Raw genomic sequence first — 24496 nt, 5'->3', positions numbered from 1 at the left:
GATTTATGATGCAAATAAGATTAATACTATCATTAGTCTTTCAAAGGACCACATTCACCTATTCCATTTTAAAATATGATCTGGTGTTTTCTTCTGAGGAGCAAGCTTTGCATCTTGTTTTCTTTCATTTAATGTCTTGATCAATAGTAGTAGCAGCAGGATATACCAGATTTATTTTGGTTAAATCCCATGAAATGTAAATTATAGCATACTGTAGAATTCTTCGGTCTATTATTGATAACCTAGATCAGGTGAGAGCACAGAACTAAGTTGCAGTTATGGTTGGACTTTTTTATATGGCTCCAATAATTTTGGTAACAGAATCCAGTGGTGGCAATTTTCAAAATATCTGGCAACTATCAGTTTTTAAAACACAGAATTAAAAAATTAGATTAGTTTATTCTGGAAGATATGGGCAAAATGAGTGGACCTCCTAGCAAAAAGGTATTCGTAATAAAATGGTAGTTTATGCCTCTTTTCATTTTTTCTGCCTAAATTTCTTGCTTTCCATCTTCAAATCACTTTTTTTTAATTAGTGTTTTAAACTACTTTCTCTCTCCCCCACTTCTTTTTGTTACAATAACCCAAAATACTGTGATATTTGACTATCCAGATAACATCAGCCTGCAAATAGCAGTAATCTCTCTATTCTGTTTCTTTTTGTGTAGCAATTAGGCCTATTGACAGCTACATTGTGTGAAAATCTCTAATTTGCAAGAATACTAGAAAGTGATTGGTCATTCTGCACACGATCCTCTTGACCTGTCCTTTGTTGACTTTGTTTAAAAGAGCAAAGCAGGTCAGTTTTTCCTTGTGCAGGGAGCAGTGCTCAGGGACATCCTGGTCATGTCTTTGACAGCCTTCCTCATATTTGTGTCGTGGGGCTGCCTCAGAGTCAGGTCTGCTCTGCAGAGGAAAAGGCAGCCAGAGTGTGAGCAGGGTGGAGGCTGCAGGGAATGAGGAACAAAGCTCACACCTGCTTCTGAGGATCCTGCCCTAGTCAGAGGACATGAGACTGTGACAGAAGGGCTTGATCCTTAAACCGTAAAAGGAGGAAAAGATGGCAAATGAAAACCTATCCCAGCTGTAAGATTATTCAGTCTGATATTTATGAAGTTTATCACTGAAATATCAGACTGCTTTTTGTCTTTGTATCAGTGTGGAGTAGCACCACCTGCAGTGGTGGAGACAAGCAAGAAGAGATTTGCATTACTGATGATTTTTTTTTTTTAACAGTAGATTGGTGGTCAGACCATACTTAAGTTCCCAAAGGCAATTCTTCATAAAGTGAAACTAAAAGAGAGGTTAGTTTGATTTGAAAAATGAGCATAATACAAAAAACTTGACAAGGGTTTGACAAAGTAGTTCCTGGCATTATATTTTTACAATTATGATAAAAACACAGAAAATGCAGTAGTGATTGCAGAAATTCCTTTGTCAAAACAAAGTGACAGTGATGACGTCTTTGAACAGCTGATTTTCATCCTGCAAAATTCTTCACTTGAATATTAAGGGTAGACTTGGACATTTTTGCATGAATTCTGTAATTCTATAAATTAGCTAATAACTGAGTTCTGATTATTTCACAGCTTCTTTAAACCTCTTATAATATTTTTAATTACAAGGTGCCTAGAATTCAACTGGCTTCTTGTTATTTTGCATCCGTGTACAATTTTTTCCACCTTTTTTCAGAGTTCCTCTTGGATAAGATTGCAATTTATTCCTGTTAAATCAGGCATATATATATATATATATAAGGCCTATATAAATATAGGTCTTACAAAAATTGTAAGAGGTGCTTTTTATGAGTCTGTAAACATTGGAGCTGCTGACAGTATGGGGTTTTTTTTCCTTATATCAAAGAATTACCTGAGAAAATTCTGTTCCATGCCAATAGCAGTACACTGGAAATGTAAATTGTTGTCATATAGATTGTCATCCAATTGAAAGTTGCATACTAAATCAAGGAACTTATTACTTTTACTGACAAAAGAAATACTGAGAAGTGCTTGCATCATTCATGACAGATGTTGTCACAACGTTTTTTATAAGGTAAGTATGTGACAGAATTTGATTTTACAGCACTACAACTTCTGTAGTACAAAACATTCATTTTCATGAAACCCATTTGTAACAACTGCTCACTGAAAAAGACACTTATCCTTTGGAAAAAATAAATGCCTTGTGTAGTGGTATAAATAATACTGCTTTTTTAAAAAGTATATGAAAGGTTCTTGGGCTACCTTTCTTTAGTTTGTCTGCTTAATTCTCACACTCACTAAAAGTGATCCATTCATACCATAGCCTTTTGCTTTTCAGTTTTTAGTGGCCCCATCAATCATGCTGAACTTTGCCTAAGGAAAGGTTCTTGTAGAATGCCATGACAATGCTATATTACTAAAAGGAGACTGAACTTTAGAGCAGTTTATCTTTCAGAAAGGTCTGAATGGAACAATAGGCCCAAGCAGATTAATGCTACCTCTGTTTACAGATATATATTACAATCTTCAGTTGTTTTTTTACTAGTTGTCCCTGGTTGAGTCATAGTCTAATTAGATTCAAATGGTGCAGATTTAAAGTTTTTTCCACCACAAGTAGAGCAGTCAATTGAATTCTTTACATACACTGTGCCAGGATTATTCCCATGTATTATCTTCTTTCTTAGCTGCTTTCTTTCCAAAGAATTCTCAGTTGTTACACTATTTCTAATTTGGCTTCTAGAGAGTGTTTGGGAACACAGCTGTACAGGACCACAGAAAGACAGAGATTGGAAGGGACCTCTGTAGGTAATCTGGTCCAACCCCATCCTGAGGCAGGATAACCTAGAGGAGGCTGCTCAGGATGATGTTTCTGTGGCTTTTGAGTATTTCCAAGAGTGGAGATTCTGCAAATTCTCTGGTTCAACCCATTGTGGGACTCACTCAAAAAGCATTTCCTGATATTCAGGGTGAACCTCCTGTGTTTCAGTTGTGCCCATTTTCTTCTCACTGTTGGGCACTGCTAGAAAGAGCCTGGCTCCACTTTCTATGCACCCTCCCTTCAGATATTTACACATGTTCCTGAAGTCCCCCACGAGTCTTCTCTTTTTTAGGCTGAACAGTTCCTGCTCTCTCAAGCTTTTTCTCATATAAGAGAGGTTTCAGTCCCTTAATCATCATGGCTATTTACTGGTCTCTCTTCAGTAGCTCTATAGCTGTCTTCTGCTAGGGATTCAAGAACTGGATGCAGTTTTCTGAGCTGAGTAGAGGGAAAAGATCAGCTCTGTCCACCTGTTGGCAATGATCCTCCTAATGCATCACTTTCCAAGGGTTTGACATGAAGCTGTTGTTCCCTGGGTTCTCCATACGATGCCTTCTGAAGAGAAAATGTTTATTTTCCTTCAAGCACTTTTTCCTTTTACTGTGATCCATCAGTTTGTAAAAAGAATCCTTGAAATGATTGCTGCCAGATCCCCCAGCACTCAACACATGCATCCCATCAGAGTCCATGGATTTTTTAATGTGCTTGGTTTGCTGAAGTATTCTCCAATCTGATTCTCTTCTACAGAAGGCAATGTTTTAAAACTAACTTCTGTACATGGAAATTACCTTGAAGTACCTCTTATGACCTAGAGAAGTGTTAACATTTCACTTCTAGGTATCTTGCATGCACACAAAGTATTTGCAGAAGTTCTTTGGAGCAACAGGTCACAATGGGAACTTTTTGCTATGTGACAGTAATTTAACTTCACCCTTATGTTTATTTACAGTATGATGTACACAAGCCAACTTGTATGGTTTATAATACTGAAATTCTTGGTGTTTAGTAGACTCCACTTATTTCCTGTGTTCTTATTCCTGATTCAATTTAGTATTTGGGATAGAAGAGTTTTTCTTTACATTGAGGGAAAGACATATTGAAACATCTCACTGTTGTGTTTGGAGGAATTTGGAAAAATGCATTGTGCAATAAAAGGCTTAGTCACACTCCCAGATATAGAAAGGAGGATGGTAATCAAATTCTACCAGATCTAGCCTATGACAAAGAAAGAAGAGTCTGAGAAAGCTGACATTTATCTTCCTACTAAATTTAAAGTTCTGATGCTGTTTAAAAATCTAGTAATAGTAACAGTAGCATTTTAGAATCCATAACTTTTGTAGTAATGTTTCAAATATAGCAGTACACTTTCACTTGTAAATCTTTTCCTTTTCTCCTAAGCATTTTAACCTTGACTTTCTACTTTCTTTTGAACCTCTAAGGGGTCTTTAGCTTCAGCCCATTCATCTCACTGCACAGATTATTTTAGATCTAAACTTTAATTAATAATTCCATAAACAGCTTCTTTTACCTGTAATAATTAAAATTATATATAATCCATAACGACTTGTTAAGAGTCATAAAGAACTTCTAGAATTAAAAGGTAGTCTAGGCACTTGTATTTTGAACTGATAATAGTAACATATAATGTGAATATTCCCTAAGAGTTCATGAAATTAGGTATAAAACTTTTACCCATTTATAGCCTATAAAAATTACTATGTATGAAATATACCTGATACAGGTACCAAGTCTTCTTTTTCTAGGAACTGTTTTCACTAAATATTTAAGGCTAAGAAAATCAACATTGGTGTTGTATTAAGATAGAAAAACTCACTTTGAAACATGATTTTTGTCTTTAAAAGCTGATTAAAATGTTAAGAAAACATTAGCTTTGAGATACAATGCTCTTAGGATGCATATATTCCACAGTTAGAACTGTGGGTGGAATTTTCTTGGCAATATTTTTTCATTAAATTATCAACATAAAGATTTTATTTTGAGTTCAGATCATACAAAAAAAAAAAATTCCTTGCTTTCAAACTTCAAAGTTGATGGGCTTTTTTAGAGGTAATAAATTTATATTATTCATAATATTTAATCAGAGCTCTGTTGGCCAATATTATTATTCTTTCAGAACTCCTTTTTGACCTGGAACACCTGGCAGGTAGCTGTAGCTCCTCTCCAAAAAGTGCTACTGGCAACAAGCACCTTGCAGGGAGAGGCTGTACTGAATGGGGGAATTTAATGTACTCTTAACTTTATTTCTTCAATGTTGAAGGTCAGACAGAGATGAGGCTATTCATTTATCACTGGAACAAGCTAAATAAATCAGCCTCAGAACTGCCTTTCCAGATCTCTCTCCAAGAAGTTTGCTTGGAGTTTAAGAATATGATTGTGAATGCTCTAGAAAACTGGTTGTAATGCCACAACATAAGGAAAAAAAATGCATTTTAGTAGCTGACAGAATTTCACCAGCGTAGTGTTATGGAGTTTAGTTGTTCCACATCATGCTCACAAGGATAAAGTGCTGGTAAAATGACATTGAGACTTCCCATGAAATAAGCCAAACCTGCCTGATGTGCAATGTCCCTGCCAGAGAACTGCTCTTTTGCCCACAGAGCCAAACTTGTTCTGCCACCAAAGTCAGTATTGCTTGTGTTAAAACAGCAAATTCAGAGTGATGTCATCAGAGTGTATATCACAAGGTACAGGTATTTTTATTCTGCTTGCTCAGAGTGAGTAAAATGCAGCCGAGTTTCCTTGACTAAGACAAGAAGGAAGTTTAGTGGGTGTATATTGCTGCTATTCATTGCATGAAGGATTTAAGGCTGGTATCTCCCTAATTGGTGCTGCTAACAGTGGAACTAAAAACCCAAGCTAAACCTGCAAATTGAATTAAAATCCACATCCAGTAACAGTGTTATTTCTTCATTGTCAAAAAGCTTTGGCCTAGTAAATGCAGTTCCCTTGCATAGTTACAACTTCACCACCACTAAAAGCATTCAGAAGGATGGTAAGGAACATTCCTGTGAACTCAGGCAGTTCTGCTTAAAGATTGTGGCTTGAAAGAGGGTGTTTGAAGGGCTTTGAAGCTTTTGAAACCATTGTCATTCTTCCTGTCTGTTCTGTTCCTATTCACTCCCTAAATAAGGAGTTTTATTTGTTTTGACTTGTCAGTTTGACCCTCTCTTGAAACACAACACTGAATTAAGCAGAGTAAAAGAAGGGGGGGAAATTCTTTCCTTGCAATTGGCTTCATTCTGTTTTACTTGGGTTTTCCTTCAGTATTTGAATTTCAATTTCATGACATATTCCAATTATTCTAACTCTTCAAGTATAACATTACAGATTAATTTTAAGATGCAAAAGTTACTAATATATACTCAATTTCATCAATGTATTTCAAAGTTCAAGAACAAGTTGAAAATCACACCTTTTATTCTGTGTTTCATTTTTCTCCTATTGTTGTTCTGTCTTGTTTCCTTCTTTGTTAAAGGGCAGAAAGTGCTAATGAGAAATCACCTTAAAAACTTTATATTCGTGTGGTTTAATGTCTCAAATTCTAGTTGTCCTTTTGGTTTTCAGGTTTACCATATTACAGAAGTGAACCATTATAACCTGTAAATTAGTTGAAAGATGAAGTGCTTTATTGTTTTTATGACATGTTTCATTGGAATAAATTTGTTACTCAGTTATTTTAAAAGTTTTGCATTTATACATTTATTCTCCTCAGAAAAAAAAAAAAAACACCAAAACCAAACTAATAATAAAAAGACTCCACCAAAACGAAGAAACTGTCCCCTTTGAGTCGCAGAAACTGTCAGTACAGTTCTGGATAAATTATTTCAGAGTGAGATCTATTACTACATATTGTGTTATTAATGTTGATTTATGTCGGTCTATTATTTTTAACTGCTCATTTTTACAGTGCTGTTAAATGAACTGTGTCATATCTATGCAAGCATAAACAAAGAGAAAGAAGGAATAGGTACTGCTCTAAGTGGCATTTTTGTTCTGAGGGGAGATAAGTGTCAAAAGTGAAACACTATACAAACACAGTCTAATGAAATTTTTTATAAATAATATGATAACTCTGATAACTTAGTGGTCAGTCAAAGTGGAACCAATTGTTGCCATCCTTAGAGGATGATGGTAGATAGTGACAGATCCTGAAGTTTTTAGATAATGTATAATACTGGACTGTTGCACTTCTGCTAATACTTTACAATCTTTTTCATAATATTTTAAGGCAAAAAAACCCAAAAATAATCAAACAAAACCCCACAAAAACCATCACAATGGACAAAAAAAGCCCAAAACCCAGATAAGCCAAAATCCAGATCAGTAAACCCATAAACATTAGAAGATTAGAAACACTCTTTTCTGAAATGCCTGCCACTGGGATTAAAATAAATGGGTATTAATTAGTGAACTCATGATTGTCTACTCTGGTCAAAATATGTGAGATGCAAAGAGATGCCAGGCAGTCTTCTCTGACACCCTAAGTCTACTGATGGATGTCCCAGTTTAGAAAATTGTTCTTCAATTTACTTGAATACTGATGAGTGGCGAAATTTCCTCTGAAATGAGACAACTTCTGTTTAACTCATGTGAATGCCACATTAGGTAACTGTTTTCCTGTTGTCTAAGAATCTCTGAAGTCACAGAGGAAATACAAGGCCTTGGCTTTATGGACAAATTGTTGAACCCTGACCTACTACCTGGGTTTTCATGTTTCAAACAGACGTTGCTGTAATGGCATGAATGTCAATGGAAAAGCATTAGTCTCTCAGAAGTAATAGCAAGAAAACAAAACAAAACAAAAACTTACTGTGCAAAGGGGTTACATTGTTTTGGTGTTTTGGTTTGCTTTTGTTAAAGACAAGCAACCTCACAGGAAGAGGGTGGCAACCTGATTTTCTCTGCTCTGTAAGAAGACAGGGAAAAATGCAAAAAAACCATTTTGGTTCTTTAGAAATTAATATTTGGTGGTTCAATGCTAGAAAATTTTGAACACACTCCACAGAGCTCTTAGCTCAGACTTTCTGGTTTAGTTATGGCTGTTTCAACAGCTAATTCAGATAGAGATTCTAAAGTGTAGGTGTTTAGTTTCTTTTCTAATACTGTAGAACCTCAGAGAAGCAATGACATGTTTTCTTCTGTTTTCTCAGTTTTAGTTTTCTTCTTCGGTTGATATATTTTTTAAAAATGACAAAAAAAAAAAAAAAAACCAACAAAATATAATTTAGTGTAGCCTCACCTGCAATAGTAATATACATGAGGAATTACTTTTGCATCATTAACTGAAGGGTAAAAATAGCCCAAAAGTTCATAGCCATCTCTTCGTAAATAGCAAAAATCAAGGAGAAAAGATCAGTCTTGAATTCTGAATGATTTTATGTTCCATATTTCTCTGTCCAATGGTGTCTGTCTGTGGCACCTCTCATCATTTTTGCTGCAGAAACTGAAACTGTGCTTCAGTGTTTGGTACTTCCCCATTCCAAGCACTCAATACTTTACAGACAATTTAAAACCCATAGCTAATAGATCAGAAGAAACAGTAAGAAGATGTGTCTGTTTTCTCCAAAAAGAAAGAAAAAAAAAAATCAACAAAAATCCAAATAATAATACATATTATTTTTAAGTTATGGGAGGTGGGAAACTAAACAATTGAGGTGGGAAACTAGTCAAGGCTGAATTTCTTGTTGAATAAGCTTCCATATTGGCCACAGAGCCTATGGGAAGCACTTGGTTATTACAGTGAATGAGAAGATTTTTGGGCAGACAATTTCACAGCCACCAAGTGACTTGGACACAGTAGAGGTTACTTGTTTCTAAATACATTGTCATGCTATGATGTGTCGCATAGTCCAACCAACTTTTTTCAATCTGTCTTCTGGCATAAAGAGATCTGATCACACTGCTCGATTTTTGGAAAATTACTCATGCTTCAGAGACCTTCAGCAAGGCCTTTCTTATTACACTGTGAACTTTGCAGGTATTACCAGGCCCAGCTGGTCTTCTAAGGATGGAATTTGAATATGCTGAAAATGCTGGATGTTAAACAGATATAGTAATAGAAATACTGTGGGAAAAAATAATTCAAATTTTCTTTTAGATTAGATTTTTATAATTTCAGTAGAGATAATATCAAGAAATAGGCTTATTTTTATTTTCTCCTTTCTATGGCATAAATTCTGAAATACTGAAATAAACATTTATCATAATTCATTTATTCAGTAATTTTAGCTTTTTTTTTTTTTTCTTTTTTTTCTTTTTTTTTTCTTTCAGTAACTCCTGGTGAAACTGTTGCTGTGGATACACAAACCAAGGTAACCAAGGAAACCACCACCTTCAAACCAGAAATGCCATCTTCTGTGCTTTTGGAGGTTCCAGCCTTGGCTGACTTCAATAAGGCATGGGCAGAACTCACTGACTGGCTGTCTCGACTGGATCGAGAGATAAAATCTCAGAGAGTGAAAGTAGGTGATCTTGATGACATCAACGGCATGATCATCAAACAAAAGGTATGAGAAACACTGATTTTTCCAAGTTGAAAGCCTCATGATCTTTATTCTGTACTAAATCCTTTCAACAGAGAACACAGGAGAGATGATATGCTGCAATACATGGAGTTGTCACTTCAGCTACTTTATCCCATAAACACAATTATTGGATGAAATGTTTAGATAACTAATTGAGGAGAAAAAAATAGAATATTTTCTATTTTCTTTGGTATTTGAACCAGATCTCTCTATTTTTCTGTTGCTTGTGATGTAAGAGTATGCAAGCCAATGGTTCAAATATAAACTTCATGAGAATAAAGGAGTTGAATAGTAAGCTCCAGATTGCCAGGAAGAAGATGACCCTGTTTCACACTTTTTCTTATGTTACTTCTATAATAACTTTTTGAGAGCCTTACATGCTACTGCTCTTGGTTTATCAAAGGTTCCTCAGTAGTTTTAATGAAAACAGCTCATTAATGCAATTGTTTTGTCAGCAAAACTGCATCCTTGAAAACACAGAAAAATATGGAAATACATGTTTTAGGAGAAAAAAGATGAAATTTTAGCTACTCAGTAGCAATAAAAGTGATTTTGTATTATACAGCTCTAAAGTAATTACCTGCCTTCTAGATTTAGCATTGTTCAATATAAAAGATTTGCCTTGCCTGTGCAAAACTTTTCAGTGCTAAATTTCCATTCAGTTCAGTTCTAAACTGAGTTTAGGGTTCCCTATTACAAGATTCTGTTGTTTTTTTCTCATCATCTTCCTCCTTATAAAAAAAAATATCTGATTTATTGTAAGGAAGATATTGACATTCTTTCTCTTTGCTTAAACTAGAAATAGAGGAAGAAAAATGTATACACTTTATTGAGACTCTGTACTGAGACATTTTAAAGAAAATATACTGATGTCTTATGGGATTCATTTTACTTGTTTTCTTATATTTCCTTTTTTCCCAGTGTTTTAAACTTTTTTTTGAGAAATTTGGCTTGCTTACCTTCTAGAAGATGAACATTTTAGTTTCATCTCGATTAATGATGATTATATTTACTAAGCAGAGTTACATACTGCTTCATTAATTAAAATACCCTTAAAACAAAATGGATATAAATTATAATTTCAGTGTGATCTACACAGGGCATTAGGTTAAAATAGTTATGTCATTTGGAATGGTTGAGGGGCAAAGACTTGTTTACACATTATCTTTTAGTGTTTTTCAGAATGATTTTGGTTTTAAAGTTTTATATTTTCAAATACTTGGTTTAGCATTATTCAGTTTTATTACTTTAGTATATTATTCTGGCAGGCAAAATCCATAGTTTTCTTCCTTCTGCAGACATATTTTACTTAAATATGAGATCAAATTATTAACTCTTCAAAATTTCAGTTAATGTTATATATGTTTTAAATTGAATCGCTTTGTATTTGCATTTTATCTTAGTTCAAGGCTAAAATATTTTAGCACTACTGCAGTCTGTTCCTGGCTGGGTAGCCCTGTCTCTTTTTTTGATGCCATGCTGTGCTGGTAACAAAACCAGCAGGAAAACTCTTTTTTGTCATGCTTACCTCTCTAATTGGCTGTGCAACAGAATGTGACATTTAATATATTCTCTGATGAAATGGAAGAATCAATGTCTATATATAGACTGCAGTTCTGTTAGCTGTCTTCCCCTTCTCTAATGATCATCTTAATATCACTTAATACATGGAAATGAATGTCATGATATATTTCATTCTTCTAGTAAATCTATCACTGGATTATTAGATGAGATTAGCACAGAGAGTTTTCAAAACTGACAAAGAATTTTTAGGTTTCTCAAAAAAAAAAAAACCACCCAAAAGACCTGCCCTGCTTTCTAATGTGTGGAGTGTCTGCAGCAGTCTGTGAGCTGATGAAGTTGGACATGTGGGTACTTGACTAATCTGAAAAGTCACGCCAGATATGATCTAAGTTGGAAATCCAAAAGAAGTGCTTACCTCCCCTGATCTGTCCATTCCATAGGAGATTATAGGAACATTTTTCCTGTGGTTGTAATTTAAAAGTCATTGAAAGTCACCACACTGCATCGTGGTTTATTTGGAGAGTTTATTGCATCTTTACAGAGATCTCAGTAAGATTTAATGAAAGTTCCATCCTCGTAGACCGACCTGCATTTTTAAAAATCAGTTTTTCAACTTCAGGTGAAAAAATAGCATCTAAACACAGCCAAATACTTCCCTTATAAAAATTCATCATTACAGAGATACATGCTTCAAGAAAGCTGTTTTATTTATAAAACATCTCTAGCTGCTCACCCAGAATTTAGAACACTTTGAACAGCTCATCCTGTTGTGTTACCAAATCCTTACTCTTTTTGGGTTTTGTTTCCATTTCATATTTCATTCAAAGCAGAAAGCCACATTTCTAATAGCAAATTGCAATGTCAAAGCAAACATTTAAAAAGCAAAGAAATCCCATTTCCTAGCAGTGTATGTAACAGGCCATTTTCCACATCACCCAGGTAAGCATAAGTGACCTTAGGTTGTCCTTTCTTTCACAGCAGAGTGTAATGTTGTTGAAGCTCCATCTCTGAGGGCATTTTGGCTAAGTTCACTTCAATCTGATTGTATCACAGGATCACAGCCACTAACTTTGCCATATTTTTCCTCCATAAAAGTTTAAGACATCGTTAGCCCTCCCTTGAACTTTGCTTGGAGCTGATTGCAGTGAATTGGCACTCTTGTGTGAATAGCACATACACTGGTTAATTATGGGACAATAAAACTCAAAAAAGACAACTATTCTAAAAAAAGCCTAGTTTTAGTGGTAGCTTCCCCTTAATGAAAGAAACAATACTAATTAAATTCTCCTAAGTGATGCACATAATATATAGCAAAAGTAGTATACTAAAAGAGTAGCATAATGACTACTCATTTCAAATATTTATAGTTAATCTTTCCGTGAAATGGGTGGTATACTTCAAGCAAATGCATTACATATTTTAGTTATCTGTGATTGTGTATATCTTGTTAAACTCTGTATGATTAAACTAAAAGACACTAAAAAGTGTGTAGTAAAGATATTTAATACTAGTATTAGTGTCATCATGTTTTCATTAAAGGAAGATTATTATATTTTTCTCATCTGATTGAAGACTGATGTTTTGTAGCATTTGATCCTTAAACAAAGAAATGTAAGGTGAGCTGAGGAGAGACTCATGTTGTTTCTTTAGACAAGAAATAAAGCAAATAAAGTTCATGGGAAAGACTGTGGCTGTATAATATGTCAAGATGTAAGGAGGTGAGAGACATGACAAATTAGGGTTTACCCAGCTGCTTCAATTCACTCTCCTTACTTCAAAACAATCAACATGCTTTACATTTGAAGGTCAGGTGAGGATCTTTCATAAAAGTGAACATTGTGAGGAAAATGCACTTAAAAAAAAAACCAGAAACCTTACTTAAGACATCAACAAGTCTTTACTCAGAAACTCTGCTTCAGTATCATTGTATTTTGAGAAAAGTTTGCAGCAAGAATAGATTTTTACTGAAAATAGTAAATCATGAAGGCTGTGCAAAGCTTGAAGCTAATTAACAATGCTGTTCAAAGAGATCAGGTACTATATTCTCCTTAAATTTTGTCCAAGGATTTTGCCAAGGTATGCTGTGCATCCAATTTTTTGTAACATATGTAGTTGAAAACATTTTATTGCACTGGATGAACATAGATTTTATCTAGTAAAAGGTACATAACATTACTAAATGAATTGGACTACAATTTTCAATGCCTGCTTTTGCTTATTGATTCTAAGAGTTGAATAGGTTGAATCTTCACTTTTGGGTGCAGTAGACGGGACTAATCTGAAAAAAAGTATTATGTAGATGGGAGCAACCTAGTTACTGAGACTTTTAATCAAAGAGGAAAAGATACTCTCAGGTAATGGTTTGTGTCATCCAAAGGTAGTCATCCAGAAAGATGTAGAGAATTTATTTCTGTCTAATTAATTTGTCACTATTCAAAAGAGGTAGGTTTGATCATCTGTCAGTTAGACAAGTAAACAAAACTAGAATGAGAAAATGTTTTCACTTTTAATTGCAATTGATTTTTCAATAGTAGAGAATCTTTTCCAGATGATGGATAGTAAAATAACAGTTAAGGAAAAATATTTGTTTATAAACTGCAGAAAAAACAGTTGGCTTGATTTACATTGCTCTTGTCTGAGTATTTTTAATCTATTCTTTCCCATGGTTACATACAATGTATTTAAGTATACAACTTAAATGTTAATTTTCATGTGCAGACTTACAATTAATATTGAGATAGATCCGAAGAATTGGAAGTTTGCTGTCCAAACTGTTTTCAATATCCATTTTTGTGGAAATAATAATATAGTTTTCCAAACTCATATCCTGTTATTACAGAAGCAACTGGAAGCTCCAAATTAAAATTTTTAGTTCTGCCTAACTGTGTGAATCAGTGTACTCTAAATGTACCCGTGTTGAATGAAAAGTTGTAGTTACAGACAGAGGCTTTTGCATCTGTCCATATAGCTTATGTCAGAAGTGTGAGCTTTAGGCAAGGTGGAGCCTTCACCCTTTTGAATAGTGTACTTGAAGGTCTACAGAGTTTTGCAGAAGTTTCATTTTAGTGACAAATGCATTAAAAATTCCACATAGCACATCTTCAGGTGTACTGTTAAAGACCATAACAGAAGATTTTACACTTGGATCTGAGCATCTCTAGGTCATGTGATGTGGTTAAAGGGAGAGTTTCCTAGACCAGGATCCAAGTGAGGTGCCAGTAAGTTGGGAATTTACATTCCCACTTTCTGAATCAAACTTCAAGAGCATATTAGTCCCATCCCTCAGTCTGTGCTGTCATGATGCTTTGAGGACTGTTTTCAAAGCTTCTAGGATCTTCTTTCTCCATATGAAAACACAACTGGAGCTGAAACTGATTCTGCAGCGTGTTGGATGGTGTACTGGCATTTCTGTGCCTCCTCTCTGATACCACAACCCTGCAGATGATTTTATGGGTTAAATGGTGTGCAAAACCTCGCTTTCCTCTGTGAAATTCACTGTAGGATATAACTGCTCAGGAGATACTATCATTATTTTATGTGTATTTCAGAGTGTTATTGCTGTTGTATTTAATATGGGATATCTAGTGGAATTCTTCTTTTATGCTGTCATGCTGCTAGACTTCTAAAATTACTTCTAATTTATGAAAGTACTGGAAATCCGGTTTAATTTTTTGGCGTGAATAAAAAAAGCTAATAAATGAACAGATTTCTAAATATATTAATTTATTATTATAAATTTTAAATCACAGGAATTAGTGTCCTGAAAGGCTTTTGCTTTTTTGCAGAATAAAGGAAAACGAAAAAATGTCTGTCAGCCTTCCAGCTTGTTTCTTAAGGTTAGAAAATGCAGTAGGATGCTCTAGAGGATGTGGAAATCTGAGTCTTTAAAGGGAAAGGGAGGAGAAAAAGGTCTATTAGTCAGAAAATTGGGCCTCAAGGGATATAGAATATGTGTCAGGAGACTCTTTTTTTAATACTTTGTTGAACAAAAAGACAGCTGATGTTTTAAACTAGCTTGGCCAGCTCATTACACTGTGTTAGAGAGTATATTTGTTTTCTGCAACAGTAAAAAAAGAAATGTCTAAACACTGTCTTTTGGAGCCTGATTAACAGCTATTTCTTTATTTCTCTATAATGTTAATTACTAGGACATGCATAAAAGTTGTACCTCTAAGGATCTGATTTGAAACTCATTGAAGTAAAAGAGTTACTTTCGTCATTTTTCAATTAGTTTTCAGTCAGGCTGTAGATCACCATCCAAATAAAAAACAATATAACAGTTGTGCCTAAAGATAACATTACTCTCTTTGCTTTTATTGGCCTATTATTAAATAATTTGAGGAGTTTTTCTTCCCATTTCTCAAGAAAGATAAATTATTGTGATTCATACAACTGGCATCCTGTTCAGCAGGGAAAGGATAAGAATGTAGCAATTCAGTTTTGTTTGCATTGATATGCTGAGTATCTTCAACTTTTCATTAGGGCTGCATTTTTTCAGTAGCTTTTTTTTTTTTTTTTTAATTTCTGAGTCTGACTTATGTTCTTAGTATAAATTACCTATTCCATGAACACTGGAACTTGCATGATCTACTTTTTTAATCCAAATCCCACTTTCATTTTGTGATGTCATTCCACCAATAGGTGCAGCTCAGAGACCCTACAAATGCACCAGAGGTGTGGAAAGAATTTTACAGTTCTGTGCTGTCCACAGAGACTTGGGAAAATCCTGCTGTGCTGGAAAGTGTAAAAACTCCTTAAATCCTCATGAGTTCCATGTGTGCCCAGCCAACATAAAAATGCCAAACTAGATTCTGGGCTGAATTTACTACGGCCCTCACCAGTGTGTTGAGGGAAGTGATCATTCCTCCTTAATCACCCTGTAGGACAGCATCTGGAGTTGTGTGTCTGGTTTGGGCTGCCCAGTGTGTAGGAAAGACCTGCAGGGAGTCCAGTGAAGAGCCAGCAGTGTGGTCAGGGGCAGGAGAGCCCTTGATAAATGAGGAGGGGCTGAGCTGGGTTTGCTCAGCCTGGATAGAGCTCAGATAGAGCTGCTTGCTCTCTACAGCCATGAGATGGGAGATTGTAGAGAAGATTGAGCCAGACTCTTCTCAAAGGTTCACAGCAGAAGGATGAGACACAACGGACACATGCAGCAAAAGGAGTTGTGATGAAATATTACAAGAAAAAATATGCATGATGAGCATATTGAAACTCTGGAACAAGCTGCCCTCCCACCTCAGCTGTGATTTACTTTAAGGACTGGAGAAGTCCTGCTAAAATTTAGATTTTATTTTTTTAGTTCTAAATAGTCATGAGGATCTGTTATGACAGTTACATAAAATTTAGGGGTTTTATTTTAGCCCCAATACTGATATATATTATTAGAAGTAGTAACAAGAAAATGTAAGAGTGGTTTTGCTTTTACTCAGAAATTGTGGGAAATATGAAAGCATCTTGTTTATAAATAATGATTCAATGTATAAAATTCTAATCTATTGTAATCATAAAATGCAAATTAAAAATAGGAGGAACAATTGTATATTAGCTCATTTAGTGTGCGAGGAGATGGTGCTCCTCTTCAAGAAATAAGTTTTCCTCTGTAAGAAAATAAAAACATCAGATCCCAGCAGACCTTCCTAATGAAGCTGATCTTGAAACACAGTCTTTTTATGTGGAAAAGAAAATTACCCTAGAATTTAAACTAAAAAATATGTGTGGTCTTGAAATGTGCCCTACTGGTTTCTCAATGTGCCAAGGGTATTCTGGTACTTCTATAAACACATCCAAATCATGATATAGATTTGGGGTTTGCTAGCAGATGGAAAATTCCCTCTTGAGGCAGAACAACCAGCAGTGCCATTATCATCCTTTTTCACTGAGGAATTGTTTAAAAAAATGTCACTAGCTTTTTAAAATTGTAGTATAAGCTTTACAATAAGTAATTCCTAGTAACTTAACTCTACTGCAGTGAGCACAATTCTTGGAATTCCGTTATCTCTTTTCCCACTAGAATTCTATAATAATTATTTTGCACTTAGAGAAGCTCTCATGGGGTGTTCTCAGTTGATTTACATGTATATATTGTTTTATAACACTTGTGTTAAGTAATGGAAACCACTCAAAATAAGACAAACATCTTAACTCAACAACATTTAAATTTTGTGCTGTGTGGAACTTCTTAACAGTGAAAGGGAAAATTTATAAAAACATTATAAGGGAGGCTTAAAGGCATATTCCTATTCAGGAAGATTGTTGAAAAATATTCTTTGTTCCCTAACCATTATACAATTCTTTTTTTTGTGTGACCCACCACTAGCCATGTACTGTCACTAAATTTAAGGTGAATATACACTAAGCTCCTTTGGTTCTGGGAAGGCAGTGAAATAGTGGGAGACAGAACTGCATCTTGCAAAGTCAGCATATGGGGGGGATTCAGGAGAGAGAAACACTGTGCTTGGAATTTGTTTCCCTTGCCCACCCTCTTCAGCTTTGTGGAACATGGTCTGTTTTCTGCTGCCTGGAATCTCCTTCAGCTCATCTCTTCTTCAGCATATTCTCCTTTTATACTCTCCTCAAGTATACTAACTTGAATTTTGTATGCAGAGGATAAGGACGAAATGTCTGATTTGGGCTAGATTGTCTTATATTTCTTGATGATGAGCAATAGGTTGAAGAAGCCTTAGATTCTAGCACTTCAAGACTCTCTTTTCCTTTCATTAGTTGGGGATGGTGGTGGGATAGGGTTTTATGTTTATTTTTTCTATTTGTTTGATATAGAACAAATAGAAGTACAATTGGTTTTGTTCTATATCCTTCATTACTGCAAAAATAAAATCTAAATGCTTCATATTAGCAGACAGAAAATTTACAGTGTAATTAGAATATTAATTTTTCAGGTTACTGCTGCAATGAAATCCTAGAAAATGGCTGAATGCACATGCAGCTTAAAATACTAAAATACTTTTACTAAAAGCATTAGGACTGTTTCCCTCAAAAAAAAGACATTAAAATATTGTTCCAAATTGAAACAGAATTCAGCTCTTCATGTAATCAAGTGCTGAAGGAGTACTTGATTAAAAAAAAAACCCTGGTTTTGTAGTAAGTGTAGGCCATTTCACATTACTCCAGCCTCTCATCTGTCTCTGTTTCTAGCTGATACGAAAAGCAAGGTAACAAATCAATCTCAGAACTGTATTCTGCTGCTTTTGTGGACCATTTTTCTTATTGAGCTAAAAGATCAATTTAGCTTCTCACCATTACACTTCTAATGGTCAGATGCTTTCTGCCTATAGGAAAGATTTTCTCCAGGCAAATATGAGATTCATACGTGAGATTCAGGCACTTCAGCCAGTTCCCAGTTTCCTTTTTCATGCCTCTGGACCTGTCAGATTGTCCATATGAATTACTAGTGAGGTGAGAAGAATTGTTTCTTGGAATGGTTTCTTTCTCTCAGTACACAAGCTCAGGTATTGATATCTACCTCCATTTGCTCTTTCCCATCTCCACCCCTGTGGAGGAGCAGTTTTCTGCTGGAAAATGACAGAGCCAGAACATTCCACTGGGAATAAAGCAATTCAGTGATTGTCCCCAGCTGGATTCCTGGCACAACCCTGCAAACCAAGGAGTTTTCCCATAATGTAAAACAGACAGTCCCTACCATTTGTTAGCACAAATAAGGTTCTGAATATCCAGACCAAAGACAATGATTTTATTCCATTGGGACACTGAAAAACTCCCTGGTTTCTCTATCTTTCCTCTATTCATTTCTTTTGTCACCCCTGAAGGCCACAGTCCAAGTTTCAGTTTAATTTGATTTTGCATTAAAAAAAACACCCAACCCAACCACCCAAAACAAAACTACAAAAAAAAAAAAGTTCTCATATTAGCAATAGTAAAGTGAAAAACTGTATTTTGATACTGAAAGTGCCTTCATTTTGATGTTTTACCAGAACAGCTTGACACTTTGCTTCTGTGAGAGACAAAAAGTTAGGATCAGCAGTTGTTTCTAATTAGAGTAGAAGGTGTTTTTGATATTTTGGAAAAAATTGGCTCTGAGGTAACACAAAGACCCTGTTTTATTTCACCTTCCTGTTCAGAGAAATATCTGTTGTTTTTTGAACAAAAAGCAAGGAAGTTAAAATGAAGAAATAATAAGCAGAAGGTGAATTTAAGCATTTTCCTCTTTGTGGGAAGAATTATGGTTTTGGGGCTGTTGTGAGTTACCAGTGATGTCTCACTGCATATGTAATGGAATCTTTTATTCAAACAGGCAGTTTTGAAGGTGGCATAATATGGGATGATATCTCAGGGTAAATGTCCAACCTTTTGACAAATGTTTGACCACTTTCCTTTCTAGTTTCAAATCAATGTGGCTTACATTCCTGCTGTGCCTTGGGGTCAGCACTGATAACATTTTTAAATGCTATTACAAATTCTTTTGCTCCTTTATTTCTGGTCCATATTATTTCTCATGAAAACTGGTATATTTGGCACATCCCTATAATGTCATTCAGATGTGGGATTCAGCTCTGACAGGGTCATTGTGTTTTGCAAAGTTTTGATGGTGCATCAGAACATATAAAAACTATTAGCTTGTTTGCTGGTAGTGTGATTTTGGGTGGGGCTTCCCCCCCACTCAGACCTGTCATTGAGGCAAGTCATAAAGAACAGGAACACTGATGCTAGAGAACCATATTTTATCTGTGCTTATTGCATGACAACTGTGAAAGCCTGGAATCAAAGCACTGTGAGACTGTTGAAAATCAACTCCCTCAGCCATTTGTATTTTGTATTCCTTGACTAATTTAGAGGCAAAAAAAATTAGCAAATTCAGTGTTAATTTAGTAAAGAGGATTTCCCACGCATTTTTTATAAGCCAGGGGAAAGTTCTTTGGAGGCAGCAGAATCTGAATTGGGGCTGAGCACAGACAGGTGGCCCTTGTGGTCAGTGACTGTAATCTGTATTTTGGACCTGATTTTACTAACTCAAAAATAGCACTCCTGTGTACCTGTACTAAACGTTCCAGAGCTACACAGACCTGCAATATAATCCACAACAGATATTGTTGATACAATTGATAGAGAGACAGGATAGTTCACAGAAAAGATTTAGTGGTATTTTTGTGCATTTAAATTATAATACTGATAAGGTGCATGTAGATGACAAAAAACTTCCATATTTATAAGTAATTTCAACCAAGACTTAGATCACTGTTCTGAGCTGAGCAAAAAAGGGGAAATTGACTCACTGGTCTTGTGATTATGGTTTAGAGAACACAAGAAAGATGGATTTAATGTAGGTGGAGAGGAAAGGGTAGGAAAAGCAATGTAATTGTTGAATTGGAAAAGTTTGCAAGACTTAGTTTGTCTTCTCTAAGACATCATTGCACAAAGGTCTTTATTGGTAAAGTGCAAAAAGTGAGAGAAGGAGAAAGATTTGTAATATAGGAATGCTTTTGTTTTTTTAATCTAGATTAGTATATGCAAATTTAATATCACCATATTTCCCTCCCCCATCCCCTCCTCTTCCTGCTAGACTGCAGAGGTATTTAGGTCAAGCATCACTTGCCTTCTGAGAAGGATATCTTACAAGTATCTTTCTTTCACTCTTTCTAGCCAAATATGCTGAGATTAAGGAAGACCTTTCATACTGAAACTTCTATTCAGTCATGTTAGTTCATTTTATTTATTTTCTTATTTTCATATTTAGCTTCTGTGTTGTGTGGGTTTTTTCACAATATTTATTATTAAGGTTTGATTAATCTATTTTGCTTAATTATGATGTTTTTTGTATGAATTTAATAATTTTGTATGTCTCTAATAATTAGAATGGTTATGCATAAACCAGAATTGCAAATAGAATCAAAGGGAACTGTGCACATGACTTTTCATTTCCTTGGGTGCTCATTACCCAATTCCTTTGAAATTCTTTCATTAGCCAATCTTAAAATCACAAATCTTAATTAAAATAACAGGACAGTCTTTGGAGACCTCTTAGCACAGAATACAAAGCATTTAGTTTTTATTATGAGAAAAAAGGGATTTTTTTCACTGTAGGGTTCACAGGAAATGTGTTCTTTTGACTTTATGTTTCATTGTATGCTCATTTCTGAATTCCATGGCTTATATGATCATTGGGCTTTGCTGTAGGGTTGATCTTCAGGAATGCTATTTAACAATATATAGGATAAATGACCCTTCATCTTGTTTTGAATGATGGGTAAATCACCATTTTTATTGTAATTGTCAACCCTTCTTTCCTTCTACTGCCACTGCATAATAAGACTTTTTCACTGTAATTATCATTTCCACACAGAAACCATACAAATAGCAGATTATTTTTTATTACTATCTCAGAAGGAGAAGAAGGAACAGCAGGATTCATTTTCAGTTCCCTGTACTTCAAAAGAATTGTAATGGATTATTAAAAATAATGTAAAAACAAGCACTTTTTCACAACAGAAAATGATGATCTTTTCCTTTTCGTGCTTTGCTACTGATGCTTTTCCTTGGAGACATTCTGACTTCATTTCAAGTTGCCTCTGTAGCTTTTTCCTTTCTTTTTTCAAATTTATTGGAGTTTTGCATTTTTATTTGAAAAATTTTCGCAAATATATTTGAAAGGGATGCACTGTGAGGAAGGTGACACATCATAGAGGATGCCAGTCCCTGTAAGGGTTGACCATGGCAAACTGTTCCTGGGCAGCAACCTGCTGCCAGTGCTCTGTCTGCCAGTGTTCTTTGTCTGCTAGTTGTCTGGTGTTCTGGGTAGGGAAAGAAAAAGGAAATTTAATTGGGAAGAGGTTCATTGAAACAAATCAGAAATAACTGCTAAGCAGCATAGAGGTTAAATGCTAAAGTTAGTTTTTAGTTCTAATTTGATGGTCTGCACTGAAGTAAAGTTCAGGTAATGAAAGATAGAAATAACTATACTATAATATAATAACTATATTTTCTCAGAACAATTTCTTTCTATTGTGTTTGATAAGAACTTTCATTTTTGAGGCTTTTATATAAAGTTAAGTGTCCACATCAATGTGGAAAGCTACTTTTCATGAGAAATTCACTGAGAAATGTAAGGTTTTCTTAACAGACACAGACACAATTCTGTCTGGCCTATTACCAATGATTCAGGAAAATACTCTATTACATTTATGAAATCCTCTGGTGTGCTTTCTAATATTTGTTAATATGCAGTTCTCCCAAATAAATTATTCCATTGGTTTTAAATATCTCTAAAAATGGAGACATCTCTGTGTGTCAGTCCATCTGTGTTAATGAGGACATCTAGGAGAGTGATCTTTTTCTATACAGTAATTCTTAATGTTTAAACTTCACTTTCCTAATTTGGTATGGTTTAATGCAAGCAACTCTATTACTCAAAAATAATGAGACCAAAAAAAGTCCCAAAATATTATTTAAAATTAAGATTTCCATCATAGAAATCTGGTTAAATCTACACTCCTATGGGAGAAAAGAGTAATATTTTAAAGCATAATAACTGAATTTCAATTCATAGTTCAGAGGAAAATTACTATGTTAGATTTGTCCATGAAAATGTAGAAGGGTTTTGTTGTTTTAGTTTTTTTTTTCTTTTGTTATTTTAATAAGTGAATGGAAGAAAAAAAATTGTGTGCACAGGATTTTACAGGAAAAGGAGGGGAGGGGGGAGGTAGGCTCTTAAAAAGATGTTCCCAGATATTTTTGGTCCACTCTTACAGACTGTGTGTTGCTGACCATAATATGTACAAAAAGGGAACAGGACATACTTGAAGTTTTTCTGGTTTGTATAACCATGCCTCTGAAAAAATAGGTTTATAATGTTTAACAAATCACACATCTAATTTCATCACCCAGATGCAGAGATTTTTATTATTTTTGCCATCCTTTCTGCAGTATTCTCATTTATCATTGACACCTTTCAGTTTTGGTAAACCATAATCTATGGCCACTTTTTACATGAGTTCTTGAAGAAATTTGCAAACTGTGCAGGGCAGGGCTTCTATCTTCATATCCCTTTAAGTATTATTTAGACACTGTAGACTCTACTCTAGAAAACTCAACAAACTTATCATGCATTAATAGTTTTAATCATATTTTAGCCACAATATAAATTCCTGGCATATCTCACTGAGTAATGAAAAATCATTTGTAATTCTTATATATAGACACAAAACTGGGGCAGATCATAGCCAAAATTATTGTTTGTTTCCTGCTACTGAAATGTTAGATGTGTTATCTCAGACTTCCAAACCATTTGGCCATCAGAGAGCAGACTGTTATCTGTTCTGACATTAATCTACTTCCAGTGGCTACTTTGGTGCACAGCTTCAAAATGACAACAAACAAGCACAATGCATCATAATTATGTCCCTTTCAGGAATAAGATTTGCAGAAAGATTTCTTGAACATAATAAAGTGTCTCTGCATCTGTGGGAACTAAAAATAGCCTTTTAAAAGTTGTGGTTGTAAGGGATGTTTCCCAAAGTAGTGCATGGGGTTCACAATATGCTTTTAGGGGTGATAAAATGCAGAATCATATGTATGCATAATAGGCAGGCAACATTCAATGTAAATTCAATCAAGAATGAAATGCCATTACATGCAAACACCTTCTGGGCTTGTGCAGAGGTAATGGAGCATATGAAATAGATAAAGTGACAGCCAAGAGAGGAACAAGATATGTGACTTTCCCTACAACTTTGTTTAATAAAGCTTTCAACATACATTGTGGATATAATGTGTTGTTTTGTCTCCATCCAAATCACCTTAGGTTTTATTCCATGCATTTTTTAGACTGTAATTTGGTGATAATGGCTTCTTTGCACAACTCAGGAGTGATGAACAGGAATAGCAAGGTCTGTTAATAAGAGGATGTGCATAGCCTTCCCAATACAGAGATCTTAGTTTGAGTGGGTCAGGAAGAAAGTCATATTTTGTTTGTAAGAAACATCACTAAATATTCAGTATTGAATATTTAGGGAGAATATATATGAAAAGGCTGATTATAAGCCAGTCTGTGTAAGAGCCAGGTAAAAAGATTTATCTATTTTCAGCTTTTCCTTACTTGTTACATGCTTATTTCTTCTGTGAAACATGCTTTATGAAACCTGTAGTTCTTGAAGTTTGTCTTGTGTGTTATCAGTGGTTTTGATTCAGTGGGTTTGGTCCATGTTGTAAACTTCCAAGCCACACTGTCTGAGTGAGGAGCAGATTTGTATTCCTCTGCCTTACAAGGGCTGCAACTGCATCATGATTCAAGGAGTCAGGATGTGATCTCCTTTTCCCCTTGCTTTAGTTGGGAGCAATCTGTTCAGACTCGGGGAATTTATGACCTTTTACTTCCTAAAGGGAGATGCAGTTGAATTCTCAGATGAACTGTTCATGTTTTCTCAATCTTGCCAACATTTTCAGACTTTCTCATTTCAGTGGAAATTTGTGATGACTAAATAATTAGAATATGATACAGTCATGGAAAACATTTTAATATGTATTGTGTTTACTTTTTTAAAAAACAATTCCTTGATTTATCTAAAAGTCAAGTGTTTGGAGACTTCTTAGCAGCAGCTAGAAAATATGTGTTAGTAATATAAATAATATATTATGCCAACATAGTAACAAATCAAACT

The 24496-nt window shown here is 34.9% G+C and overlaps 1 protein-coding gene across 12 annotated transcripts in view; it reads left to right on the top strand.

Annotated features, from left to right (window-relative positions):
* Window positions 1–24496, top strand: part of DMD (dystrophin) — a gene marked incomplete at its 3' end in the record, with an annotated part of 1131161 nt that overhangs the window by 806300 nt on the left and 300365 nt on the right. For all 12 annotated transcript variants that reach the window (XM_079310888.1, XM_079310881.1, XM_079310887.1 and 9 more), the window contains one exon: window positions 9091–9326. In XM_079310888.1, the coding sequence (XP_079167014.1) occupies window positions 9091–9326 (236 nt within the window). The remainder of the gene's footprint in view (window positions 1–9090; window positions 9327–24496) is intronic.

Source organism: Erithacus rubecula (genome assembly GCF_903797595.1).
Source record: "Erithacus rubecula genome assembly, chromosome: 1".
Lineage (NCBI taxonomy): Eukaryota > Metazoa > Chordata > Aves > Passeriformes > Muscicapidae > Erithacus > Erithacus rubecula.
This window is presented reverse-complemented; position numbering and strand designations above follow the sequence as displayed.